This window comes from Falco rusticolus, chromosome 3 (genome assembly GCF_015220075.1).
Source record: "Falco rusticolus isolate bFalRus1 chromosome 3, bFalRus1.pri, whole genome shotgun sequence".
Taxonomy (NCBI): Eukaryota; Metazoa; Chordata; class Aves; order Falconiformes; family Falconidae; genus Falco; species Falco rusticolus.
In genome coordinates this window covers 92,068,577-92,094,534 of record NC_051189.1, presented here as the reverse complement: position 1 = coordinate 92,094,534, position 25,958 = coordinate 92,068,577, and the positions used below count along the sequence as shown (strand labels likewise).

Sequence of the window (25,958 nt, the reverse complement as noted above, 5' to 3'; positions counted from 1 at the left end):
CTGTGCTTTTGAAGGTTTAGGCTGTTGATTTTCTTATTCCCTGTAGGTCTCCCCAAGGTCTCTCATCTCTTTTTCATCTATGCAGATGCCTCTGTCTTCTCTAGATCCTTCCTGGTGACTCCTTTTAGGAAAGAAAACTGAAATTCTGGTCCCATTGAAACATTTTGCTATAAAGCTCTGATTCTGTGCTCAATTCTGCATGGGATTAATTGGCATCTGTGTTTAATTGTGCTGACCCATAGTTGTACATGGTAGTGATCAGAGCTCCCTAGGGATTTGCCGTGATGAAGCTGTGTTTGTGTAGTGGTGTCACTCCAAAATGTTTAGAGGCAGAAATACTTCCAATTCTTATGGAGAATATCTTTAGGGCTGAGGGAGAAGGTGTCCCCCGTTGCCTTTAGTTTCCACAGACTGCTCCCCCTCTATTCCCATCCAGTCCTGCAAGCTGAATTATTAGAAATTTCTTGCAGCAACTAACAAACCTTGCTTTGCATTTGGGAACTGAGTGAAGAGTATTCTTATAAGAATAACAGTACTTTTAATTCCAGATCTTTTTGTTCAGAAGGTTGACTGCACAAGTAGCATTATGGGTTTTTGATGATTAAATGCTATGAGAAACCAATTGAAATGCAAAGAAAACAGATCCTCACAAAACCATTACATTTATTTTTTTTTGAAACAGAGAGTGCACTGGAAATATACGCTGCCAAACAGGTTTCCAAAAGTAAATCTAGTTCAAAGAAAATTGCACATAATAGTGGAATATACATCTCTTGTTTGGATAAGAAACAACTAGCTAACTGTATGTACCTCTCATTTAATCTTAACTTTTTTGGTAGGCCTAACTGCAGCTGCTACCATGAGATAACTATGAACTAACATAGGATGTTCACTAAAGATCAGAGAAGAAAAAATACGAGGACTAGTTTAGCAGCTACAAGTAATGATTCTAGGAAGTTTTTGTCACCTCACCTTGAGTTAAGGCAATGGGAAATAAGACAAGTGACAAACTTAAGTGGTAGGAGCAGGAAAACCGAGCCTTAGTGTTTTACAGGCAGCAACTGAGGAGAAGCAGCTTGATCAGCAATCTAGCCAGTAGATGCATTTTTTTACCATAAGATGAAGATAAGATTATACTATCCTGTCTCTTTGCCTTCTATAATTAAATCATTTAATGTTAGTGATGACTCTGTTAGGGTCTGGCGTAAAAGTAGTCTGGCACCAAGATGGTGTTCCCACAGCAAGAAACCCCTGTTCATGCAGAGGTACCCCTCTACAGAGCTTGTGAAAATATCTTTCAGGGTTAGTCCCTGACTTGAAGTTAAGTAAGGTTTTCAGCGCTCATTGGTGAATTCCCTACTACAGTTCTTCTGAAACCTTTTTCTTTTATCTTTAGATATTTATAATTTCTTCTTCTGTTAATTTCTGGTTCTGCTTAGATAATACACATTTTCCATAACAAGTCTGTATCCTATCATTCTTTGCTTACTCATTGTATTGCATCTTTAATTTTTTCAAGTAAAATTCTTTTTAACTGTTCCCATTAAAACTAGTCCTTCTAGGGGAGGGCTGCTTGAACTGTCTTAACTTCCAGTTGTTTTCTGGGGTCGATGATTGCATGCACAACTACCGACTTCTATTCGTATTAGTTACACTGAAGCAATGGAAGAGATGGTCTTGGACTAAGGACTGCATTGGGCTTGTATAGTAGTGAGTAGGAATAAAACTGTGCTGGGGAAGCCTAAGAAAACATGCACTTCATTTACGGCAATCTTGCAGTAGGATATTGCAGCAATTTCTGCTGCATAGCCTCTGCTTCAGCAGAAAATGCGGAGTTGTACTTTTGACATTGACCCAGAAGATGAGTTGGGTTGGTGCACCATGTTGCAGTGTTTGTTGGCTCTGTCCTGTGGGATGTGACATTGCATGCTGAAAGCAGAAGGCTTCTGTAGATTTTTTAGCTGTTCTGATTTTGGTTTGACTTCACTTGAAACTTAAACTGGTGTCCAGTGGGATTAGCACTGGAATACAATGAGGTTTATACCTGCGTTGTATGGAAACAAGAATCAGACAAGTCCCACTGGCTTTGTGTCCCAAATAAAACAAAATATCCTTAATGCTGAAACCTGATGGATTTTTGTGTGTGGACCATCTATGCAATCAAGCACAAAGGTTTTTAACATGGGTAGAGGCTGTTTTTCCAGCAATCTGTACTAAAACCACTGTATGTCTTTTACTTTATTCTTCATGTTCCTCTGAGGCTTCACAGTGTGTTCAGTTGAGAGTCAAGCCTGGCTCAAGTAACTGACCTTATTTTTTTAAGAGAAAAGCTGTCACTCTCCTGTGCAAACACGAAAATTTTGTAGGTCCTTTGTTAACCTCCTTATATTGAGAGTGATAAGAGTTGTCCATCAGATCTTGTCCTTTATTTATGAGAAGAATGCACTATGTTACCTTTCATGACCTTTTTCAGTGTGTGTTAAGTATACATGAACTAAACCATATGTATGTGTAAGGTACTCTGGTCTTTATAATATGACAAATAATAAAAAGGGCTTTAAGGAAAATACTTATCATATGTCTGGCTGGAAGGGAAAAAATACATAAGGCCAACACACAGTAATTGACTTGGAACGCTACAAAGGGAAATACCTTTTCTCATGGAGAAAAGAGCTTCGATTCACACATGAGCTGTGCCAAGTAGAACTGATGAATATAGCACAATAGTCCTAACAGATTCACTACAAGCCCCGTCCTGAATAAGAAGAAAAAGAAACAAAGAGGAGGGGGGCAGGGAAATGGTTTCCTTCTTGCTCTTGGGAAGTTAGAAAAATAGAGTGCTGAGCAATATAGGGGGGGAAAAAGGGAAAAATAGTCACATATTATTCATGCTTCACTCATGTTTGGTACATTCACATGGGCATATTAGGCATGAAAAGAAGTCTGAAATGTAAATAGAGACATTCATTGTGTGGTTTTACTTTATTTTTTAAGGAGGAAGGGAAGAGAACGAATGGAATCCCCACTCCGCTGTTTTTCAGAAGGAATCCCTTCTGAAGCCATTCTGATGAAAGCATAATTAACCTTGTTTTCATTAATAGGTCTTTCCTTTGTGGCTCAGATAACAAAAAATGGGGGAGAGCGTGGGCCACCCTAGCGATCAAGGAAACATCATAAAAATTGAGGATGAGGTCGTTGTGCACAAACTGAACTACCAAAGGTATGATGGGCTTGAATTTCATTCCCGTAATTATACTAATGATGCAGAATGTAGCCAGACTGAAATAACTCGGGTAATTACTTAACATATTGCTCTAGTTTCTGCAATAGCAGTCATTGTTTACATCTCTAATTATGCCGTGTAGACACATCAAATCACTCACACTTGTTTTGACTTGAAGTATTTGAAGCAGCAAACACTGATGAGCTGTATCTTATGGATGCTGCTATGTGAATGAATGCAATTCAGTAATACTTGTTCATCAGGGTCCAATCCTGCATGTCTTTCATACTCAGCATTCCTGTTGCTGTGACTTCCTTATGTGTTTCTTTCATTGAGAACTTCTCCTTGCCTTGAGCAGATGTTGAAGGGCTCCATATCCACTTAGCTAAGCACTCAGCGTGCCTTTAATTTTAAGAGCATGACGAGTCTACTGCAGGTCAGCTGGACTGCTCATATGTTTTAAGCCAGAGTTATCACTGGTTAGGATACAGACAGAGTTTTCAGCATCTAAAACAAAGCCAGTTGCTCATTCTGGGGTAGCATAGCAAGAGCAAAGGAAGAGTTTGTTCCAATTGCTAACAACAGAAACAAAAATATGCCCAACTTGTAGTTGTTATACTCTGCCTACTGATTTTAAACTGAGTGATTTTTCTTCACAGTAATGAGGAAAAAAAATAGAACATTAGAACAGCTTTGTCCTTTAAAAAAAAAAAAAAAAAAGCAAGCTAAGATTTCCTACAGTGTGCAACTGGTTCTGTTGTGCATTTACAGCTCTAGAGGATATACACAATGTAGGTTTTTTTATCCCCCCACGCTCTGCAAAATAGTATGTTCTCTAAGGGTTGTATACAAGTCTGTGTGCCAAGTGCTACGAATATTTCAACCTTTCAGACAACCTCTTTCTGCAGTCCTAGGCAAGCTCTGTGGCTCTGTCTCCCCTTCTGCAGACTTAGAATAATAATGCTCGTCTTTTTGAACACTTTAGGGCTTTCCATTTCTATGCTCCATACAAATTTGCAGTGTTAGGCCATACAAGGGATCATTACAAACCATACAGAAGGCCAGTACTGTGGACCTTTTATTGCCCAACTGGCTAATTATGCTAGGTTAAGAGTCTGAAAATACAGATAAGTTTTGTCTTGCATAATTTTTATGCCAACATGGTTGGTTTTTTAGTAACCTAGATGTATATTTAATTTATTTGCCTCTGCTGGAAACATAGTGAATATATACTTTCTATGTTGTCTCCAGGAAAAAGGCTCATAAAGGGTAAATTGTTCCACTAGAAACAGTCTATTAGATTAAGGTAGTTTACCCTTTGGCAGGAATATACCTAGCTTTCAACTGCACTTACAGCTCCTTGAGCATTTATAATACACTTTTTAATGGAAAGAATTTCAGCCTCTTCTATTAAATCAAATTCAATGTCAATTCTGAGGGAGAGGAAGGGGTTTTTCAAGCATTTTTTTTACCCAGAAAACATGTACAGGTTCTAAAAATAGGTTGTGCATACATTAATGACTATATTATGAGGTAGCCAAAGCTGGAAGGATATTGAGTACTTTTTTAACTCCCATTGGCTCCAGGAGGGCTCAGTACTTCACAGAATCAGCCTGGGGGAGAGAGGAGGAGAACAAAGTGAGAATACACAGTCCCAGCAGTGCTCTGGCTGTGCATGCAAACCTTTTGCAGTCTAACAGCCCCACAGGAGCATGAAAGGATGTTTCAGTCAGTAGCTCATTTCTTCAAGGGCTCCCTCTCACCAGGGGTGTTCAGAAGGGACGATCTTGTCATATGAACTAAAGACTAGAACAGGAGAGGCTGCTTTGCCTTTGGATTGCACATTAAAAAAAACCTTTTAAGAGAAGGGTGCACATCATGGGAGAACAGAAAAAGAGTGCCCACTCTACATTGCAGGTATTACAGAGGTGCAGGTGGCTTTTTAGAACTCGTTATTTCTTTTCAATAATTGTGTAAGTGGATAAAGCTTCAATCTCTCTTGCTTTCCAAATTATTTTTGGTACTGTTAAGCAGTAGGTAAGCATTTTATTTATTCCAACGCCACACTGGCAACAGAGCAGAATGAGCTAACCGAGCATCTTTGCAAAGGCTCTGGTCTCCCAGGCTTACAAATCCGCTAGCTGAGGCTGGAAATGTGACTCTCCTTCACTGCAGGGTCCAGGCCGTCCACACTTTCATGGCAGAAATGATTTTTAAAAGTCAGCAGGCAAGAGGCCTTTGGTGACTCCAGGCTTGGGAGCTATGACTGCTTTTTGGCTTGTTAAGTGTCTTGATGAAATCTTTGGGTCTTGAACAGTTAGTTAGAAGGAGCAATTCTTAAGGGATCCAGGTGCCTTGGATGCAATTTTTGCTTATTTACAAAAATGTAGAAAGTCAGCTTCCTTGAGCAAAAGAAGACTTGAACAACCAGAGAGCCTCTTACCCCAAGGCAGGTGTTGTTCTCCTCCTGCCCCTCTCAGCCTGCCTCTGTCCTTGAGCTTTTCCATGGGATTCATTGCCTTTAGGTGTTCCTGCACCAGAGGGGCTCTGCAACACCTCTCACATCTGTTTCAGGTGGAGATGCATGTTACCTGGTTAGTGGCTGCTGCTATTTCAATAATCTATTTCCTCTAAAGAGGTTAATGATCTAAACTGAAGTCGTGAAATCTTCCAGCTTCACTCGTCGCGCTCACGAAAGATACCGTCTGTTTTTTCCTGAAGATGAAAGCTACTTTCTTTATCCCCTGTTTGCAGTAGTGGATATTCCTTACTACTTATTATAAAGCCTATTGCCAAAAATGAGGAATTTAACTACAAATATAGTACAAAACCCTCTTCCTACCCTGCATGGATGTGGAGAGAAAGAGGGTGAATCATCATGCCTCTCTGCTAAGGGGGTTGAAGGCCTAATGACAAAAGGGAGCCCTAAAATGACTTTCAAACAAACCAGGGAGAGATCTTCTTAGACATTTAGATGAAGTTCCTCCCAAATGCAGATGCAGTCTGGGAGATGATTACTATTGGGGACTATAACTCATGAGGATAAAAGAAGGTGCTACAGTGGACTGGAGGGTGTAGGACACGTGGAGAAAATGTAGATAGCATGGAAATAGCTTTCAGAAGTCTTCACAGCTTGCTTGTGTATGACAGAAGGCAAGCATATCCCTGTAATTTCCAATTATATACCAATGAAGAAACCTGAAAAACCAGGACTGAGATGTCACAGTGCAGCGCAAGGTTAGAATGACAGGCTCATTCAACTTTGAATGAAAATTTGTGTTTCTAGCCATGGTTCACATTGCAAGTGTAAAAGGCAAGAGTTACCTGCCCTTGGGCTTCTTAAGCCCCATGATTTGGCCCTGGCCTCTTCTCAAATTCAGACAATTTTGCTGCATCATGGTTGCGTTTGAATCAGTTGAAGACTTGAGAGGGAAGTTTTGGCCAGAGTAGCTTTCACAGGGCCAGAGTCCTTTCAGCAAGCTGATTAACAGTATGTGGTAAGTACTCTGCATGTATTTCAAATGAAGGAACTTTCTTAGCAGTTTGTGAAACTAAAATGCAAGACTGGAAAATTGTTAGGTAGAAATCAAACTAGTAAGTGGCCAAGAAAATGTGTGCATTACCGTAACATTTTATGACTCCAATGAGACAGTAAGATCACAAAAATGCATGGGGATAAAACATACGCAGTCAGCATCTTTATTCTCTAAGGTGCAATTGCCACTAATTACTTTTGTCTCGAAATATAAGTATGGAAAACAGTAACCCTACATGTCACATAAGAAGGAATAATATGTGTTTTGATAAAAACCTTTCCTTAAAGAAAGGCAAATACACGTTTCCCCTTTTCTGCTGAAGAGCAGCTGCTGCACAGTGCCTCTGCCCATGCTGCGTACACATGGAAAACTTGTCAAATGCAAATTCCCACCCTCTATGTACTTTTAAAAGAAGTGTACAATGGAAATAATTTGTAGACCAAGAATAGACAGTACTGATAATAAAAGATGCTTTCATCTGGAAGATGTCTATGTCCTTTGGGACTGTCCATCCTTCCTGCACACCTATTTTACATTCCGCGCTGCAGATAATCTTGCAAGTCCTGCCTCAAGAGACCTTTGCCATAATCCTGCAGTCCTTTCACCGTAACAGGTGATTATTACTAACCCAACTTTCATGAACACCAGTCGTACCCAGATTTAGTGGCTGGTTGGCATTACACTGCTGTATAGGGACGCTCAGGAGCATACCTGAGGGGTGAGAGGATGTATATACGCATGTTCTGCCGCCTAAACTGAGAACAAGATTAAATCGTGGTGAGCTACCAACTCGCCCACAGGCGATGGGTGACCACACCAGAAGTCCTCAGTGGCAGGATTTAAAGCTGTGCCACAGTTTTACTTTCTGGTTCAAAATGGGGATGTTGTACTTCTGTACTTACTGGACTAAGATTCTGGGTTTTGGAACAGGATCATACTCATGGGGAAATAATGAACTGATCCTGCATGCGCAGCGCTGGGCATGGGAGTACTTCTACCTTTCATCTGGCATCAGTATGCCAGCTTCAAGCCCTTTAGAATGTAGAATTTTCAGCATACACTCATTTTTCATGAGCAGGCAGTGAAAGGCACATAGGGTTTTGTGTGATTTGAATATTTTAATTAAGTTGGAAGTTTGGCACCAGTCAGATTGAGAGAGAAAAATAGAACTCAACACTTAATGCTTGAGCCTACAGGACAGTGCCTGCCACCCTTAGCCCAGCAGAAGCTGGGGACCCCCAACCAAGACCTTGCAGAGTCCAGCTGAAGCCGGAGCTTTGACAAGGTGCTGAGAGCCTCAGAGGGGTGCTGATTGACATGCAGTTTGTGGGCAGGCTGACAACAGCAAAAATCACTTTATTGCAAAGGCAGAAAATACCAGTCAGAATGAGCAGAAGTCAAGTGCTTTCCCTGCTGAAATAGAAGCAACACAAGGCTGACATCTTTAAAAAAAGGGGGTTACTCTCGCAGTTCTCTTCCTAGAAGTTTTGCTTCCTTAGGACATGTGGCTATTTCAGGTTACCACAGCAACTTTCAGAAGAGAAGTCATTTTATTTTCATGTTTTGTTTTTACATGGAAGAACTGGGAAGACCACCATGTACTGGAACAAGAGGAGGGATTACAAAAGCCTGCCCTGAACAAAAGGAGCTGTGTGAAGATCTTCCTACAGTACAAAGGTTCACAACAGTTCCCTTTCCTGTGTTGAATTTCCTGTGCTGAATACTCTGAACAGCTAATACGGGGTACTTGGGAGATGCCTAGCCCAATAGTGATGTGAAAACCCTTTTTGTGGTGATCCAAGGTGAAATTGGTGGGCCTCTGCCACAGCTTTGCTCCAGACAGGGGTAGACAGCTCTTCTTGGAAAGCATGTGCCTTCGGGTTTGCTTTGGGTTTGTATGGCAGCTATGAGCCCAGGGCTGTTCTGAATGAAGTCAGTTTGGTAAGAATTGGTGCTGAGCGCCTCAGGATCCACTCCAACATCTGAAGTATTGCCTATCCTGCTGTGAAAAATCCAGATTTCTCTAAAGAAATGTCTGCAGGTGCTGTAGAGTGAGGCTGCAGTAAACAGGCACTTGCCTTTCTGTTGGGAGAGATGGAGCTGTTGTTTGCATTCTTTACATATGACCGTGCTTCAGAGTGAATTAAAACCAGTTTTGTTATGTAGAAGTTAATTCAAGAAAAGGTACAATTATGTATTTGAATAGAGAGATTGGGACATCATTGCATTTATTAGTTTGGGGTTGGTTTACCATAGAGGCATGTGGCACCTAAATGATGCAGGCAGTTACGAGCAACATGTTATCTATTGAAAAGAGTGTGATTTAGTTATTTAATTATGCACTTTACAGAAAACTATTAAGTATCTTTCACCTCTGTGCCCCCCCTGCCATGCTTACTTGTACAGTCCCACGGTGATCCGGCTGTGATGTTCTCCAACCACCGCTTTTTGGCTGATACCCCTAACAGCGGTCATGTCTCTGGGTTCTGCTGATTTTTCTGAGCAGTTAAACGGCACCCGAACTGTTCCCGTGTGAACTCCTGGCCTCCCGAGCCACAGATGTCACACTGGCAAAAACTGGCTTAAATTTGGTGATACGTAGTGTGAGTGCAACAACCTTCTGACCTCCCCAGATTATACGAACAGGAAGGGTCTCTTCAGCCCCAGGCCACAGCATGACCCCAACTGCCCCCCCCGGCCCCTCCAAGCCCCCCAGCAGCAGAAAGCCAAAGGTGCCAGAGGCACCGGAGGCTGCTGCCTTCAGGCAGAGCCAGTCCCAGGTGATGCATCCCACCTCACAGCGCTGTCATTCACTTCACCTTCAGTATGTATATCTTAACCCTGCAGCTTCTAGGCATTTTCAGGCATCCAGGTATTTTCCACACACTTCCTTGCTTTACATTGTGTCTCCAGTTTTGCCAGATGCCTGCAGCTGGCTACTGAAGGCCCCGCCAGCTCTCCCCGTAGCCCGTTCTTGGGGTGTTAAGACAGAGCTTCGGGTCCTCGTAGGAAGGAGGATTTGCAAGTATTTGCAAGCCCCCCATCTCCCTCCCGTATGTGATGCTGCTGGAGGCTCCCTCAGGAATGGTGTCCCAAGGCTGAAGGAGTCCCAGGCACCAGCCGTGCACCCCTTTCTCCTGCTTTTCCTCCATTTTCCTTTTTAATGGACCTACCTCTCCCCGGTGATGCCTGCACGGCTGCCGGGGTCTCCGGGAGGGCTCCCTGGGACACAGAGGGATGCTCCCCGGGACACAGAGGGATGCTCCCCAACCCTGTGTGCTGCGGGATGCGGGGGCGGGGGGGGGGGGGGGGCGGGGGGATGGCAGCCCCGCACGCTGCATCTGGAGGCGGCACAAGCTCTTCTTCCCCCTTTGCCTGCCCCAGCTGGCGGGCCTGGAAGTTTTAAAAAAGAAAAGGAAAAAAAAAAAACCAAAACCAAACTTTTGGGGTCATTGGGAGGGGAAAAAATGTCCTCATCCTGCCCGTGGCGCCTGCGGAATTGTCCCGAGAAGGAAGAGGAGGATCCCGGCGCGGGGCCGGCGGCTGTTGGCGGAGGGGTGGGCGCCGGCCGCGGGGCCGGGCCGGGCCGGGGGGTCAGAGCGGCCGCGGGCGGGGGGGGCGGTGCCCTCCTGCGGCGCCGGGGGAGCCGGGCCGCACTGCACCGCACCGCACCGCACCGCACCGCACCGCCGCCCGCCCCGGGGGGTGAGGGCCGCCGTGGTCGGTGCCGGGGGCGCGGCGGAGCCGGGGCGGGGGGGACCGGGCCGGCCCCTCGCTGCGGGCCCGCCCCCTCCCTCCGGCGCCGGGAGGCGGCACAGCCCCGGCGGGCAGGGCAGGGCCGGGCCGGGCCGGGCCGGGCCGGGGGGGCCGTGCGGCGGGTGGCACCCCCCCTTCCCGCTTCCTCCTCCTCTTCCTCCTCCTCCTCTTAACTTGGCCGCGGCGGCGCGGGGCGGTGCGCTTCGCCCTCCGCCGGCGGCGGGGGATGCGCGGGCGGCGGCGGGATGGCCTCGGCCGTGTTTGAGGGCACCTCGCTGGTGAACATGTACGTGCGGGGCTGCTGGGTGAACGGGATCCGGCGGCTCATCATCAGCCGGCGGGGCGACGAGGAGGAGTTTTACGAGATCCGCACCGAGTGGTCGGACCGCAACATCCTCTACCTGCACCGCAGCTACTCCGACCTCGGCCGCCTCTTCAAGCGGCTCCTCGACTCCTTCCCCGAGGACCGGCCCGAGCTGTCCCGCTCCCCCTTGCTCCAAGGTTTGGGCAGCCCCCGGCCCTCGCTGCGGGGCGGGCGGGCGGGCGAGCGTTCAGCCGCTGCCGCTTGCCCGGCGGTGGCGGGGCGGTGGCGGTGGCGGCGGCGGCGGCGGGGCGGGCGGGTCCCCCGGCGGAGGGAAGGGGGTGATGGAGCCGGAGCCGCTGCGGGGCCGGACGGGGTGGGGGGAGCTGGAAAGCTGCGGAGGCGTTTTGCTGTTGGAAACTCCTCCCGGGCTGTTGATTTCTGTTGTTTGGGTTTTTGGTTTGCGGTTGGGTTTTTTTTGTTATTTTGGGGTTTTTTGTAAATACACGGCGGGGGTGAAGAGCTGTCCCGCAGTCCAGGGGGGCATGCCCCGCGGGCCCCGGGCTCCCACGGGAGGGAGACCCCAGCCCCGCTGCTGTCCCCAGCTGTGCGGCGACGGGGGCTGCGGGCCGGGGCAGCAGCGGGGTCCCCGTTCGCGCAGCCCCTCCCCGCTGCCGCCGGCCTCCCCGAGGCTTCCCGGGGAAGGGCAGGGGGAGTTGTTGGCAGGAGAAGGGCTGTAACTGAAAAATCTCCGCATGTTGGTATGTTGTTTGCCACAAGGAGAGGGAAGAAAAAAATAAGAAAAAAAAAAAAAGAGGCTGCGGCGCTTGCCAGTGGACAGAGCGACTCTGGGAGCTGGCATCATTCCTCGCATAACTTCTGCAAAACAGGGGAATTGCACCAGCGGTTGGAGCCGCGTTTGCTCTTTTCGTGCCTGAAGTGGATTAACCCAGCTCGGGGGATGCTGCCCATCCTCGCCCCGCCCTGTGCAGGAGCAGAATGTACCTGTTCAGTTGCCTTGAGGGTGGTTTTAATTTGTTCAACGTTTGGGGTGGTTTTTTAGATGCAACGATGCGTTTTGCTCCAATCAAGTGTGTAGAGCGGTGCAGAGCGCCCGCTCATCTGACGATGGATGTAGCTCTCCCAGTCTCTCCAGTTGTTTGAGTGACCACATAAACGACTAGGTTGAACAGGACTGGGGCGAAGCCTATATATTGTGTATGTTTTCCTCTGTGGGAGGACTTCCCAGTCCTCCCGGGCTGTCACTTCGCCTCTCACCATGCTAATGTGACACACACACACACCCACACACCCCTTGCAGAAGGTCTGCGTTTTGACATTCTGAGGGCTGGGTCTCCACCCTGCATACCGGTGTAGATCCACTGGATCTATTTCTGGACCCTGCCCGTGTGCCATCGGGCTGTGTTGGCTGCCGGGGGGCGCAGCGCCAGCCGGCCTCCCCCGGGCGGCCTCGCCCGTGTGTTGATGGGGGCTGAAGGCGAGACAGGTCTTTTTGCGCTGCCCTGCCAGACCCCTGACCCCAGCTGGTGGGCTTGGGGGGGGCGGGGGGGAGCCTTATTTTAAAAGGCGTAAACCTTTCCCGGTGACGGGAGGCGCAGCCCGCTCCCCGGCGGGTGTCCCCCGGCGCTGGGCTGTCCCCTCGCCGCTGCCGGGAGGGGCGGCCCGGCTGGGCGGGCGCCGGGGATGCGCCGCCACTCGCAGGCCCCGAGTGCCCTCTGCAGGCGGGGGGGCTGCGGGGCTTGGCCGCGGGGCTGGGGGGGCTGCGGGGCTGGGGGGGCGCGGGGCTGCGGGGCTTGGCCGCGGGGCTGGGGGGGCTGCGGGGCTGCGGGGCTTGGCCGCGGGGCTGGGGGGGCTGCGGGGCTGCGGGGCTTGGGCGCAGGGCTGCGGGCGGCGCGGGGCTGGGGGGGGAGCGGGGCTGCGGGCGGTGGGCGCAGGGCTGCGGGGTGGGAGGTGCTGGCGGGGCTGGGTGCCGCAGGGGGGCTGTGTGCGTCCCCCCGTGGGTGCAGGCAGGGGGCATGGGCCTGGCCGGCGCTGGGGCTCCCTGCCCGCCCCCCCCAGCCCGGCCGTGTGCGCGGCGCAGCGTGCTCCAGCGCCGGGCGCGGTGAGGCTGCTGGTCAGGGGTCTAAAGTATTGCGAAAATTCATTATCCACTGCGGGTGCCCTACCTAAGGTACTGCGAGCGTGGCTTTTAGTAGTGCTGAGCGGCAGTAAATTCTAAATAACGTGGCCTTTAAGTGTACGTGGTCCTCCGGCTTTTGAGGATGCTGGGTGGGTGTGGAGCGAGGCAGCAGGGCACAGCACCTGCCAGGGTCACTGTGATGAAAATCTGACTTCCCAGGGTGGCGGTGGCCTTTGTACTTGTTGGCTTTATGGGGCTCTGAAGAGTAGCTTGGCAGCTGCGCTGGGGCATGTGCGGGGTCTGTGGCCAGATGGACTTGGTCCTTGCTGGCCCTGGCCCCCTGCCCCCCTTCCCCGTGTGCTCGCTGCCCACCGCTGAGGCACAGGACCCGCTGCGCATCCTTAAGCTGTGCTCATTCCTCAGCACCTCTCTGATGGGAGCATGATTCCTCTTCTGCCTCAAGACCCACCACAGCTTTTGCAAAGTATTGAACTGTTTTCACAGCATCTCTCTGAAGCATCGCTTGTTTTGTTGGGGCCAGACGGGATTATAGTCCTGTGCACTGGTTTTACTTGACAGTCCCAGGTAACACACACCACTAGTGCATCAGCAGCTGGGAAAGAGTAAGCGTCCTCAGCCTGTGATGCTCGATTCCTGCCCGAGACCTGGAGCCAGCAACCTTCACTTACCCTTATCTCGGGAACAGGCATACTGACTTCAGTAGAATCAGGAATGAGCAAGGCATAATCAGTCCAGGGTTTGAAAAATCGAAACCCAATATAAGCAGATTATGATCTGTTCAGCTCGGTGAGAGGGTGGGGGTTACCTTTGCAACAGAGATAAAATGAAAATCAGGAGCAGTTTCTAAGCAATCACAGTGCACTTCACAATTTCAGTAATACGCTGTTTAGAATTATGCTGCTCCTGCTCTAAAGAAAATTACTTTATAGACTGTGCTTCTCTGTATAGAGAACGCTTCATCATACCAGCATGTTAAAGTGACTGGCCACAGCCTTGTGTAACTGCACAAAGCTGAAACATAAAAATCTCATTTAAATAAGTGACACTGATGCAAAGCTTTAGGTGTAACAAGAGATGGCATGGGGCATGTCTGGTCCTTACAATAAGCATGGTTTCTTAATGTCCTGTTTAAAAGCAGACATCCTGCTGCCTACAATGAAGCTCAATATACTTCATCCAAAAAAAAACCTGACAAAAGCACACTCTTGTGTGTGTTAGTGTTCAGTCATATACATTTGTGTGTATTTTTATATATGTATAAATGTATATGCATATGTATGTGAGTTTGTATATGTGTGTGTGTGTGTTTTAGGCTTTCTGAAAGGAGGTGAATATTAGCTGTGCCTTTTATCTGGAGGAAGTGGTAAAGTGTTGCAAACCAAATTTGCATTGCATTGAAGGACTCCAAAGTCCCTACAGATTTGCCTAAGGAGCCTTAAAAGGGCTGGCATTATCCTACAGCTCAGTCATGCTGCAGTACATTACAAAGGGATATGGTTGAGGAGTGGAAGCTTGAGCTATTTCATGTTATTAACTTTTTAAAAGAAGATTTTTTTTGTTGTTAAAACGTCAGCAATATTAGAAAAAGTTGGTTGTTGCCATTATTGCTGGTTTCAGCAAACAGCTCATACTGAGCAGGAGTGTGCTTCTTTTCTTGCTCAGCAACAGCAAACCATCCTCTCCTTTCCTTTCTCCACCCCTCGTCCCCTTGGACTGGCTTCCACAATGCTCTGTATTTCTCAAAGCTGCTGAGTGCTTTGAGATTACAGAGGAGGGGATGGGAGGTATAGTTTTCTGCAGTGGCTGTTCCTTTTACCCTTTCTTTGATATGAGAAGAGGAGAGGTCCTGCGGGGGAGTGTGGCATTCACACAGTCTGGTCTTGTCTTTGATAATTAATAAGAACACGTGGCAAATTGCGCTTTCTGTACCTGGAGTGTACTATGATGCTAAGGGCCAAGGACGTTGAACAACACAAGGCATCTTCCTAGTAAGCTGGTAAACAAGGTTAGGTATGTGCATACCTGCAGGGTGACTAAATATGATTCACTGTGATGTTACCAGTAAGTCGCTAGTATTTTATTTGTGTCTGAAATGTGCTCATCCCTTGCTCTAGGCAAGTGCACAAAAAAGGATCACAGAGAAACGCAGGATAATTCACTCTTAGCAGAGCTAGAACACAGCCTAATGTTACTAAGTGGTCTGTTTCTATATGCAAAATAAACAACTTTTGTATTTAAATCAGTCTTCATGAGAAAGGCAGCACTATGGACTTGGAAGCTGACTTAAAACTGATGATTTGGAGATAGTTGCAACAGCCCCAATAGCACTGGAAGTGAAGTATAAACCTGGAAAAGTATTCTCCCTCCTGTTTTCTCTAAATATTACTCCTGAGGGTGTTTTATCTAAGATTTATCCTAGAACCTGATCCAACTTCAGTGCGGTCAGCAGTCAGACACCTGCCTCTTGACTTCAGGGTGGGCAGGATCAGCCCCTGAAGTGCTGGACCAGGAAGCCAGAAGAGCACATTAGTAACCTTTCATAGTTGGGATTTGTTTTGCCCTGAAGTGGCAGGGCAGTTTCTGGCAATCCTCCTCTGCCACTGTTTTGTTGCCTTTGTCATCAGAACAGAGGCTCAGATGCTCTTCCAGTGTCACTGTTCATATTGTGCCTTTGTGTAATGCCTGGTCCTGCTCTGATAATCTGAGCCATCAAGTCAGAAACTCTCTCCAGTCTTACAGACTGGTTTTTTTTTTCAGATGGAACCTCTCTTCCCAAAGTGCTCATTTTCCTCCCTTTTCCTTCTTTTCATGTCTCCTCTGACTCATTCTGCGCTGCCCTGGCCTTTTTCCATCATTGGTCTCCTTTCTGTTATTCTCTCTGTTTCTCCAAGTTGCTTTCCCTGAGCCGCTTTCTGTTCCCTTTCTTTGCCTCCAGGTTTGCTTCCCTCACCAGCTTGCTGCCATCCGTGGTTATCTGTGGTTCTCTGGAACTTCTCGGTTCCCTTCTGCCTTGCTGGCACGCAACCACTGTCTGTCCGTAGAAGTTCTCCAGTAGTGGTGGAGATTTCCCATAGAAACTTTGTGTCTGCAGCCTGCCTTGTAGCGTACAGGTAGTCGCTTCACCTGCAGCAGACCCTGAGCCATCCCTCCCAGGTGACTAGTGCTGAGCTCTGGCTCTAAGGCTTGTGCCTGCCCTCCAGCCTGGTTGCCTCATGCAGGAAGCAGCTGATCGGCTGTTTTCTCTGTCCCAGTGGCTGTGCACCTGGAAGCACATGGGAAGCTCCTCCAGGGTTGCTGTCGGACGGACTTGCACAAAGCAGAAGGCAGTTCCTGAAGAGCTGGCCCAAGAATGTTATGTTTGCCTGCAAATGTCGCATTCATAACTTACGGTTTTCTATATGCTGCATTATAGTGTTGTTGTTGTTTACAAGACCATCTGGGAGTGTGATTTATGAGAAGAGGGAGCTCTACAGAAGCAGCATAGTGGTTTCCACAGACAGCAGCTGTTTCGGTGCTGTGACAATAAAGATAAATACACTGCATCTATTGTGCTCCTTTCATTGTTGACATTGTCAACAGTTCATTAGCAGAGTTTGCTCAGAGCTTCTGTCTGGCAGACAAAGGATGCAGCTTCTGGTTATCAGGCTCTAGCAGGGCTGTATAACCAAAATTAAGTTTGGGGCTTCTGGGTTTGGTTTTTATTAGCTGAATTTCATGGTTCATCAGTAATGATGGAGATGAATGGAAGCTGGCTGTGTTGTTACAACGCTAGGCACAAGTTACCTTTTTGTGGTGGACTGAGGCAACATGTCTGGGAGGATTTTGGTGGAAAGGATGGAAATGAGGTTGTTTTTTTCATGACAGTTCTCACCTGATAAGAAATCAGCACTAAAAATGGTTGTGGGAGCTTGCATTTTTAGTCAGGTTTTTGCTGCTTTGTTTGCTTTTATCTCATGCTTCTTTGACACCTTTTTGTTTCTTGTGGCTCACCAGGGATCAGGACCGGGAGCCTTGTGGGGAAAGCCTGTCTGCTGAGTTTTGTCACCAGAAGGTGCTGCGTCCCCTCCAGAGATCCTGGGAGATCCAATAATAATAATAATAATAATAATAATAATAATAATAATAACAACAATAACAATAATAATAACAACAACAATAATAATAATAATAATGATGCATGTGTGGAAAGCCCATCAGCTGGAGGGCCTGGACTTCTCAGCTTTTAACTTTCCTCCTTGCTTTGCATAGGTATTTGAGTGTTCCAGGGTCCTCAGGTGGCCATGGTCACAGCCTCTGCTCTGGGGGATTTCAGTCTGACGATTGTTTGCACAGGACTTTGCTCCATCTATATTTTTACATCTCCTGCATATGAACTGCAAAAGAAGAAATGGCCTGTGTTAGAATTGGGTGTGTGCAGTGCAGGCAGGGTTTTGAGAACTCCTTATCTTTCTCCATCTAACACATTTCTCTCAGTATCTTCTTCAATACGCTCGTTGCTACCTAGTGAGACTTCTAAAAGTGTGGAGTGACTTACATGAACTTTGCATACTCGTACCTCTTGAAAAAACTTGTCCCTATTTTGTTCTTCCAACATTGTTTAAGAAGGGCAGCACAACGAAAAAACTTGTCCCTATTTTGTTCTTCCAACATTGTTTAAGAAGGGCAGCACAACATGTAAGAAATTTTGAAAATCCACCTCCCTGCACCACTCTTTTCAACTCCATCATATCCTTTTCACTGCTCCCCAAGTAATGCCACCGAGGTGGATCTTGTCAGTGATGCTGTATAAATAGAAAACCCTCTGTAAAGGCTTTAGAGACTGTAGTGACTCTTGTCATATGAGACAGATGAATTTCCCCACGAGGGCAAGGGGCAAGTGTGTCTGCCCCAAGAGAGGGGTGTTGTAGAATTAGGCAAGAGGCATCGAAGAAATGTTGCCAGAGCTGCCAGACTAAGTCAGACCAGTGCCATAGCTAGCTCTGGGCTCCTGTCCCTAGTGATGAGAACCAGATGCTACAGAGGACAGCCTAAATAACTGGCAGAAACAGCAAAGTGACGACCCTGGTCTCTAGTAATTGGAGATCTGATATCCCTGATTGCCTGTAATTATTTGCCCTTCTATGGATCTTATCAAGTCTTTGGACTTAAGGGATTCCTGTAGTGTCATTTCTACAGAGTTAGTGAAGAAAAGTGTGAAACAAGCTTTCCCATCTGCTGGGTTTTTTTAATTTCCTGCCTTTACATACCACTGAGTATTCCTTTGTCCTTCTAAAAACCTTTTATCCTATTCCCCTTTGTCAGAGAGGAGGCAGCTGTAAGTGGGAGCTGTTCTGGCCTCTTCAGAGTCCAGTCTGAGGTGGCTAATGCCATAGTTCCCAGGCAGCGTGGTTGAAGGAACATGTGTCTGTGGGGAGGAGGGATGCTACCAGGGCAGCCACTGGGAGGAGAGAGGCATCGTGGCCATGAAGGAGGGAAAGATGCCAGATGAAGTGATACTGAGAAGAGCCCATTTCAGCAGAGGAAAGAAATGGGAAGCGGTGCAAAGGAGCAAAATATCAGAAAGCATTGGGCTGAGTTGCCTTTGAGCCCTGATCCATGTCCCAGCTAGGTAGCTTCAGTTCCTGCATGATTCTGTGGAATATCTGTCCATGGGGATAATCAGAAGTCAACTGGACATGGTCCCCGGCAGCCTTATCTGACTTTGGACTTGGCTCTTCTTTGGATGAACCAGACTGGACTGTCTCATTGGACATTATTCTGTGATGATTCTGTATACCTCCTCTCACGGCTGGGACCTTACTGCTGTCGCTCCATCTGCATCCTGAATTCTGTGTGTGCACACACATGGGTTAGAACATATCTGATGGAAAGAAGGAATGAGGGTATGGGACAAAAAAGATTGAGCACTGCAGTGTTAATGAATACTGTAGCTGGGGGAAAGGGGCCTATGTCCTGTTGAAGCCACACAGTCTGGCCAGGAGAGAGAGCAGAGTAGCAGTCTCCTGTGCAAGACGGATAATCTGTCTTCCCTAAAGATCTGAAATCCCTAATCGTGGGCTTGCACAAAGAGAGAAGAATGGGCTATAGATCTGAATCGATAGGCCTTAAATCTTTCTTGCAGTACAGGTTAGCAGAATACAGTAGGATTTCTCCCTGGATTTATTTGCTACTCCTTTTTTCACTTTGATATCTACTCTGCAGTTTTCCCATAGCAGGTGAAGAGAGGATTAGGTGAGGATGGCTCAATGCAATATTTTAATCTTCATGTACATACTAAAATACATAGCATTTAGGAGTATTGCCATTCCATCTTGCACACACATCTTCAGAAAGTACACCTTGGCTTCTGCTCTTGCTCAACTTTCTATACATATTGAACTGCTTTTGAGAAAGTAGGAGATCTCTTGGGCATTCTTTGTTCCTCCCCTGGCCACAGGCCTGGAGTCTTTCAGACTGGAGAAACAGAGTTTGCCCACAGTTTGAGATCATGTATACATAGTGACATGTACATAGCAACACATCTCCAGAAAAGCAGGCCTCTGTGTATCAGAGATGGCATATGAGACATACTTGACTTAGGTATGAACTTACTCTTCCTTGGAAGGCACTAGAGGATTAAGACAGTGTGCTCCTCATGGACGCTGACCGTCGGGACTGCATTGTGATTTTATTACGAGCCACGGAGCACATGCTGTGATTCCTGTCCCGCCTCGTTGGATAGAAGCGTGCAGTGCATTATCTGTGGTTGTCAAAACGTCATTAGTTGCAGATTTGGTGGCTCATGTGGCAGTAATAGGACAGGCCTACCGAGGCTTGTGTGTCGACATCAGGAATTGGCTCCCAGTTCGTTCTCTTCCTCTGCTGAGCTCGTTTCCTGCTCATTTGCAGCTCTGGGCCCCTCTCCCACGCCATGAACCAGCATGCCAGGTACGCAGCTGCTGGCCTGCTCGCTCAGCCTCCTGCAGCTGCTCTGGCACAGGGTCCCGGAGTGGGAAGGATGCTGCAGGTCTCTGGTGCTGTTTGTGCAGTGTTTTTCCAGAGACATGTTGCTATGCGTAAAGTTGCTATGTATTCTTGGTCTCAAACTGTGGGCAAATCCTTTTCACCCAGTCTTAAAGACTCTGCCTGGGGCTCTTGGTCTGGAAGGGGGCAGAGGAGATGTCAAAGGGATTGAATGAGGTTGCTGACTATGGGGGTTGTGCACACAGCAGAACGTAACACAAATATCCCAGGTGCAGGTGAGTGCCACTCTGGGTCAGGCGGTGTGCCTGTATTGTCCCTCCCGTCACCAGCGTGTGTGCTTCCTTGTGTGCAGGGTGAAGAAATCTTAGAGGTTTGTGGTATTTGGCAACAGAGTTTGTGGTAAAAAAGGAGCTGGTGGGGCTCCAGTTTACCTCAAGCCCTATAAACATAGGTGTTTATAGCATTTAAATCACTTGAAATGATAGTTAATTGTCCAAGCACAGCACTGGTAACAAGATGGAGAGCAAAGTTTTCCTGGGAGGAGTATGCACATGTTTTCCATTAGCAGTCAGACAGGGGCCGGGGCAGAGGAAAAAGCATGAGAACAGCCTTTCACCATGACCTCACTAAAAGTTTTCCCAGCTCTGAGCTCAGCTCTGTTTCATGACTGAACAAGTGGAAGAAAGCGCAACTGGATCCAGGCTACTGGTTCCTTTACTGGTGTATTACTTTTATATCTTATTTTTATTTTATAGCAAACTGTCTCAATAAGGGTTCTCAGGGTCTAAAAGCCCTGGATGGAAAGAATGGCGTGTATTTATGGTCTGTGGGCAGAAGCAACAGCCTCAGGACATGTTGTAGCTGCCATACAGATGCTGCATACGTGGCCAGTGAGTCCTGTACACTTCAGATGCATCCACCTTGTGGTGTGTTTGTGTCGGGGTTAATGAGTAATGGAGGTGCTGGACGCTGTCTGCAGACTCAACTGGCATGTGCATGTGCCTGTTTGTTCAGGCGTTTCTAGCATCTGGAGATTCTACACCAGCCTCTGGGTTTGGTTTTTTTTCCCTTTCTCTCAGCCTCATCAAAGCTTCCAAATAGGAAAAAGAAGATGGGCAGGAGAGAACCCCCGCCAAAGTGAAAAATAAAGCTGAAAAGCTTGGGTGCGGTTCTGTGACCCTTCTTTATACAAGTCCTGATGCCTGCTCAAACTCAGTACAGTGCCTGGGTGAGAAAGGAGCTTGAATGAGTGTGGTGGGTTGACTTGGCTGGGTGTCAGATGCCCACCAAGCTGCTCTATCACTTCCCTGCTCAGCAGAACAGGGGCGGCGAGGGATGGGGGGTAGGGGAGAAAAAACAGGGTGAAAAAGAACTTGTGTGTCAAGATAAAGGCAGCTTAATGAAGCAGTACCGAAAGTTGCGCATCCAGAAGTGAAGGAAAACAAGATGTTACCCTCTACTTCCCATCAGCAGGCGATGTTCAGCCACCTCCAGGAAGCAGGGCTTCAGGATGTGTAGCAATTGCTCCGGAAGAGGAACATCATAAATAAAAAATGCCCCCCGTTCCTCCTCCTCTCTCTTAGCTTTTATATCTGAGCAGATGTCATACGTTACGGAATAACCCGTTGGTCAGTTTGGGTCAGCTGTCCCGACTATGTCCCCTCCCGAGATCTTGCCCCCCACCCCAGCCTGGCGGTGAGGGGTGGGAAGGCTGGAGGGGCAGCCTTGATGCTGTGGGAGCGCTGCTCAGCACCAGCCGGAGCACTGCTGTGTTATCACCGCCTCTCTGGCTACCAAAAGAGAGCACAGCACTGGGAAGGCTGCTGTGGGGCTCAGCCAGGACCAGCACAGTGGGGCGTCCTAGTTGCAGTCTCTTGCTGCAAAGCAAAGAAGCTGCAGCTTCTGCAAAGGCTGGGGTTTCCTGAGGTGAAGCCTTTGACAGGAGCAGCTCGAGGTATTCCCCGCTGCTCACCTAATGGTGCTGGCAAAGCGGAGGCAGCGCTGTGTTGTGGTGTGGGAGAGGAAATGAGTTGCAGGGGAGGGTGAGAGCACCTTAAAGCAGTCTTGCTACAGGAGGCTTCACATCGTGAAACCACAGCGTTCCTCATGCACGTATGTGCTGGTGGTGATGGCAACAGCCAGTGAGGGTGAGCTGCAGGGGAGCCAAAGCAGGGACGAAGGCCTTCTGCTCCCAGCCGACTGGGCAGGCAGTGCCTTGCTCCGGTTAGTGTGGCTGTGGGGTTGTGAGCAATCCCTCAGGTTGTGGGACCATAGTCTATGACTAACTGCAAACCACAAGGGCATCTGTTAACTCTTAGAGAGACTTGTAGAGTTCAGATAAATGAGAGCCTCACACACTTTGTGGCTAGTGCAGAAGAAATGACAGGGTTCAGTATGTATATAATCAGTCAAGTGCTCTCTGTGTGTTTGGACTGCAGATCTATGAAAAAGGAAGGCTTTAGCCCCGCCAAACTGAATTCCCTGTATGGGGAATTCATGTAAGGTCAGCAGGTTTACACCCCAAAGCTGTGCATCTGTAATCATTAAGCACATATATAGGAAGCTGTCCAAGCAGATGTATCACTCTCCTTCCTACGCTGTCTGCCTTTTAGTTTTGGTATTACTAAAAGCTTTTTTATAGTTTTTTATCATGTCAGATGTTACAAGTTGTCTGTGCCAGTTTCCAAGTCAGAGTGTGGGTTTGCATGGCTGGTGCCTTTCCAAGAGCTGGAAGGAGGAATATACCAGGGCTGGAAATTCCTGGTGAAAGCAAGAAGCTGTAAAACCTCCCACTGGGTGATCTGTGACAGTGCAACAGCCTGATGGCATTGTCCAACTTCTCTTGCTGAAGCATAAAAAGGCTGTTTGGAGCTGCAGATGCTTTGCCTGATTACTAATGAAAGAAAATCCTAACTGCTTGGCTGGTTTTCCTCACGGGATGAATGCTCAGTGTTGTTGGTGAGGTGGATTTTTTTTTTCTTTTTTTTTTTTTTTCTTCTCCTGGTCTGAATATCTTGATTTGTTTGAAAGTATCCCTCTTCCTGGTAAACTGCTAGTTTCAATAGTAAAAGCTTATTTGGGAAAGGGTCTGAGGTTGAGGGCAGATTTGAGAGAGAGCAGTTGGGTGCTGAATCCCGGGTGGGTCAGCGATGAGGTGTTTGCCTGCAAGGTGGGAGCCGCAGTCGGGCCGTCTCTGCTCTGTCTGTGTCAGTATTTATGCAGCCTGGATCCGGACCAGCCGGAGAAGCGGAGACACCCCACGGTAGCTGGCACCAGGGTGGCTGGCTCTCTTTTCTCTGATGTGGGCTACAGCGCGGCGACAGTGTTTCTAACATCATAGGTGGGTGTCTGAGCTGTAGGGCTGTTGGCAGCATTATTTTTTTTTAGGCCAGATGAAACCACTTCTTTTTGAAAGGTTTGAACTTGTTTTCAGATGTGGGATGAGAACATATTTGTGGAGGGGCGAAGGAGATCCACCCAGGCTTGCTCACACCCAGTAGTTAGGAAGATGAAGGGTGCTGGTCTGCAGTTCAGGTCAGTAATGTCAAGCACAGCCCAGCTAATACACGGTCTGTGGACCCATGCAGATGAGTTAATTTGTGTCTACGGCCTTTCAGAGAATTTCCATGCAAAGCTACCCGACTCTAGTGTACACCGGTCAAAGCAGGCTACACGGCTGCCTGCCTTACACGCCTGCTGGTACGCTCTGCTCTGCTGTCAGAAGAGGGAGCAAGCTGTAGCAGGGTGAGGGACAAAACCAGGTAAAAAGAGGGGCTGTCAAGCAATAGAAAGGCTCATGCAACCAGGCTACTTTTGTGGGACAACTGTCAAGTAAACCTGGTTGCTCTGGAGACAATCTGTTTTATTTAGAGCTGTAATTGGAGGAGAGCTGACCGTTTCGAAGTCACACTTTTCTCTGGAAAGTTTGTACGGGATCGTATCTCATTGGTAACAAACACCAAGGACTGATGGAGACTGAAACTGTTTGTGGATGTTGTCTCCACACTGTGCATGTTTCATGTTTCTTTCTATATGTTTGCCTTTTGAACAGGGAGATGGAGACGTGCTTAGTTTAACACAATTTTAGTATATTGGTTTCTCACACTGCTTTGCAGATTTGTAGTTTTGATGGTTTTGATTTATTGAGTCTTTTTCTGCTCCAGGTTTTTGTTGTTTTGGTAGTTGTGGTTTTTTACCAGTGGAGCTTGTGAAATTCAATAATCTCTTCAGTATTTCATTCTCATGTGCATATCCTGCTACCCAGAAAAGATGCACAAATGTAGAGGCGAAACGATGACTGGGTTAGAAAAAATAGGTTACAAAGATCAGAAATAGAAGGGCTGCCAGAGGGAGGCAAGATTTTAGGGTATACTTCTCATATTCCCTGTACGAGCATATAACCTGCACTGTATTTCCCTGGGTCTGCTAGAGGAGGGGGAAGTTACAGATGCCCTGCTGGTTACACATACAAAATATGGTATTACAGTTAAAGATCCCTGTACTGAGCAACTCAAAATTAGAAGCATTGTAATCCCTTCTGCAGCACTGTGATAATTCAGTGATTATTAAAAAAAAAAAGAAATCCAAGAAGTCGTTTTGCACTTGAAGGACATGATACTGAGAAATCTTCCTTGGGCCGCTCACTGGGGCTTACACGCAGAGAAACACAAGACAGCCCTCAAAGGGTTTTGTTTAGCTTATGTTTAGTTTTTCCCTCTTATCTGTGGATTGTGGGTTTTGGTTTTCCTGGGGTTTCTTATGCTTTTTATTGACAGGAAAAAGGATGAATCATACTTTTTGGCAGCAGAAAACTGGCTGTTTGATTATCACTGCTGGGAATGCTGTGTAGTGACCTGTGGGTGAGGGCGTAGGTGGTTCTACTTCTGCTCGTCTTGCAGCTCCTAAATGTGATCATAAACAGCTGAGTTTGTGTCAGGCTTACAACTCTGCTTGTAACTACACCCACCTCAGTTTGGGGTTTGGGCTTTATCATCTGTGTGGGTTAAAAGACATTTCTGGGAGGCATGATATTTGAGGTTGTCCCACATCTTCTTGAGTGAATGCTGAAGTGTGTCTACATGTGAAAGTATGCTTTTGTCTATGCTCATGATCTGTTTACTTTGTTTCTAGGGCTTATCACAATAAAAGAAGCCCATGATATAGAAGCCAGACTTAATGAAGTGGAAAAGCTTCTGAAGACTATTATAAACATGCCCTGGAAGGTGAGTAAGCCAAGTTCCACATTTAGCCCAGCTTGACTCCTCCTTCATGATGACATGCCCTTTCACGCAGATTAGAAAGTGATGGGCTTTGCCACACTCTAAAAGAGGCAGCAATTTATTGAGTATCTTGGAGGAGAGCTGAGCGCCAGAACTGTGTAACGACATCTCCAAGCTTTTGTTTGTAATAAGTCTTTCTGTCATACTATGAAGGTATAGAAAGGGAGAAGAGGGACAAAGCAAACTATCGGTAAAAAATGGATGTCTGTTTCTTCTTCTCTTTTTCAGTATTCAAGATCTGAAGTTGTCCTCACGTTCTTTGAGAGATCTCCTTTGGACCAAGTTCTAAAAAATGACAATGTCCATAAAATTCAGCCAAGCTTTCAAAGTCCAGTAAGAATATCAGGTAAGAGTTGTTTAGCTTCCTACAGTTGACACAAGAATTACAGAAGGAAAATTACTTTATTTGCTCTTACCCATGTTCTTTCTCCATGAGCAATTCAAAAGATAGTTCCCAATAGTCTGCTTTATGATATAGAACTTATAATTAGCCTTGACATACTATGCAACATGCATTCATGCAATAAAGTGGCAGATGAAATTGAAGGCTGATAAATGCAAAGAAGTGGATGTGAGGAAAATGCAGTCCTCGCTATTGTCATGTATGGTAGTGCTGTTCCTCTTAGGAAGGAGATTTTGAGGCTATTGATACAGTTCTGTGAAAATGTAAGCTCAGTGCCAAGCAGTGAGCAAAACCAGCAGTAAGAATATTAGATATTATTAGGAAAGGAGGGGAGAA

At 47.1% G+C, this 25,958-nt stretch overlaps 1 protein-coding gene across 2 annotated transcripts in view; it reads left to right on the top strand.

Annotated features, from left to right (window-relative positions):
• Positions 1-8,246: 8,246 nt before the first annotated feature.
• Positions 8,247-25,958, top strand: part of PXDC1 (PX domain containing 1) — a 32,455-nt gene continuing 14,743 nt past the window's right edge. The window contains exons 1-3 of one of the 2 annotated variants that reach the window (XM_037380135.1): positions 8,247-8,436; positions 25,071-25,162; positions 25,448-25,565. In XM_037380135.1, the coding sequence (XP_037236032.1) occupies positions 8,262-8,436; positions 25,071-25,162; positions 25,448-25,565 (385 nt within the window). In that variant the 5' untranslated portion in view covers positions 8,247-8,261. Of the gene's footprint in view, positions 8,437-10,683; positions 11,017-25,070; positions 25,163-25,447; positions 25,566-25,958 lie in introns of those variants that run through there. The other variant, XM_037380132.1, reaches the window with a different exon arrangement.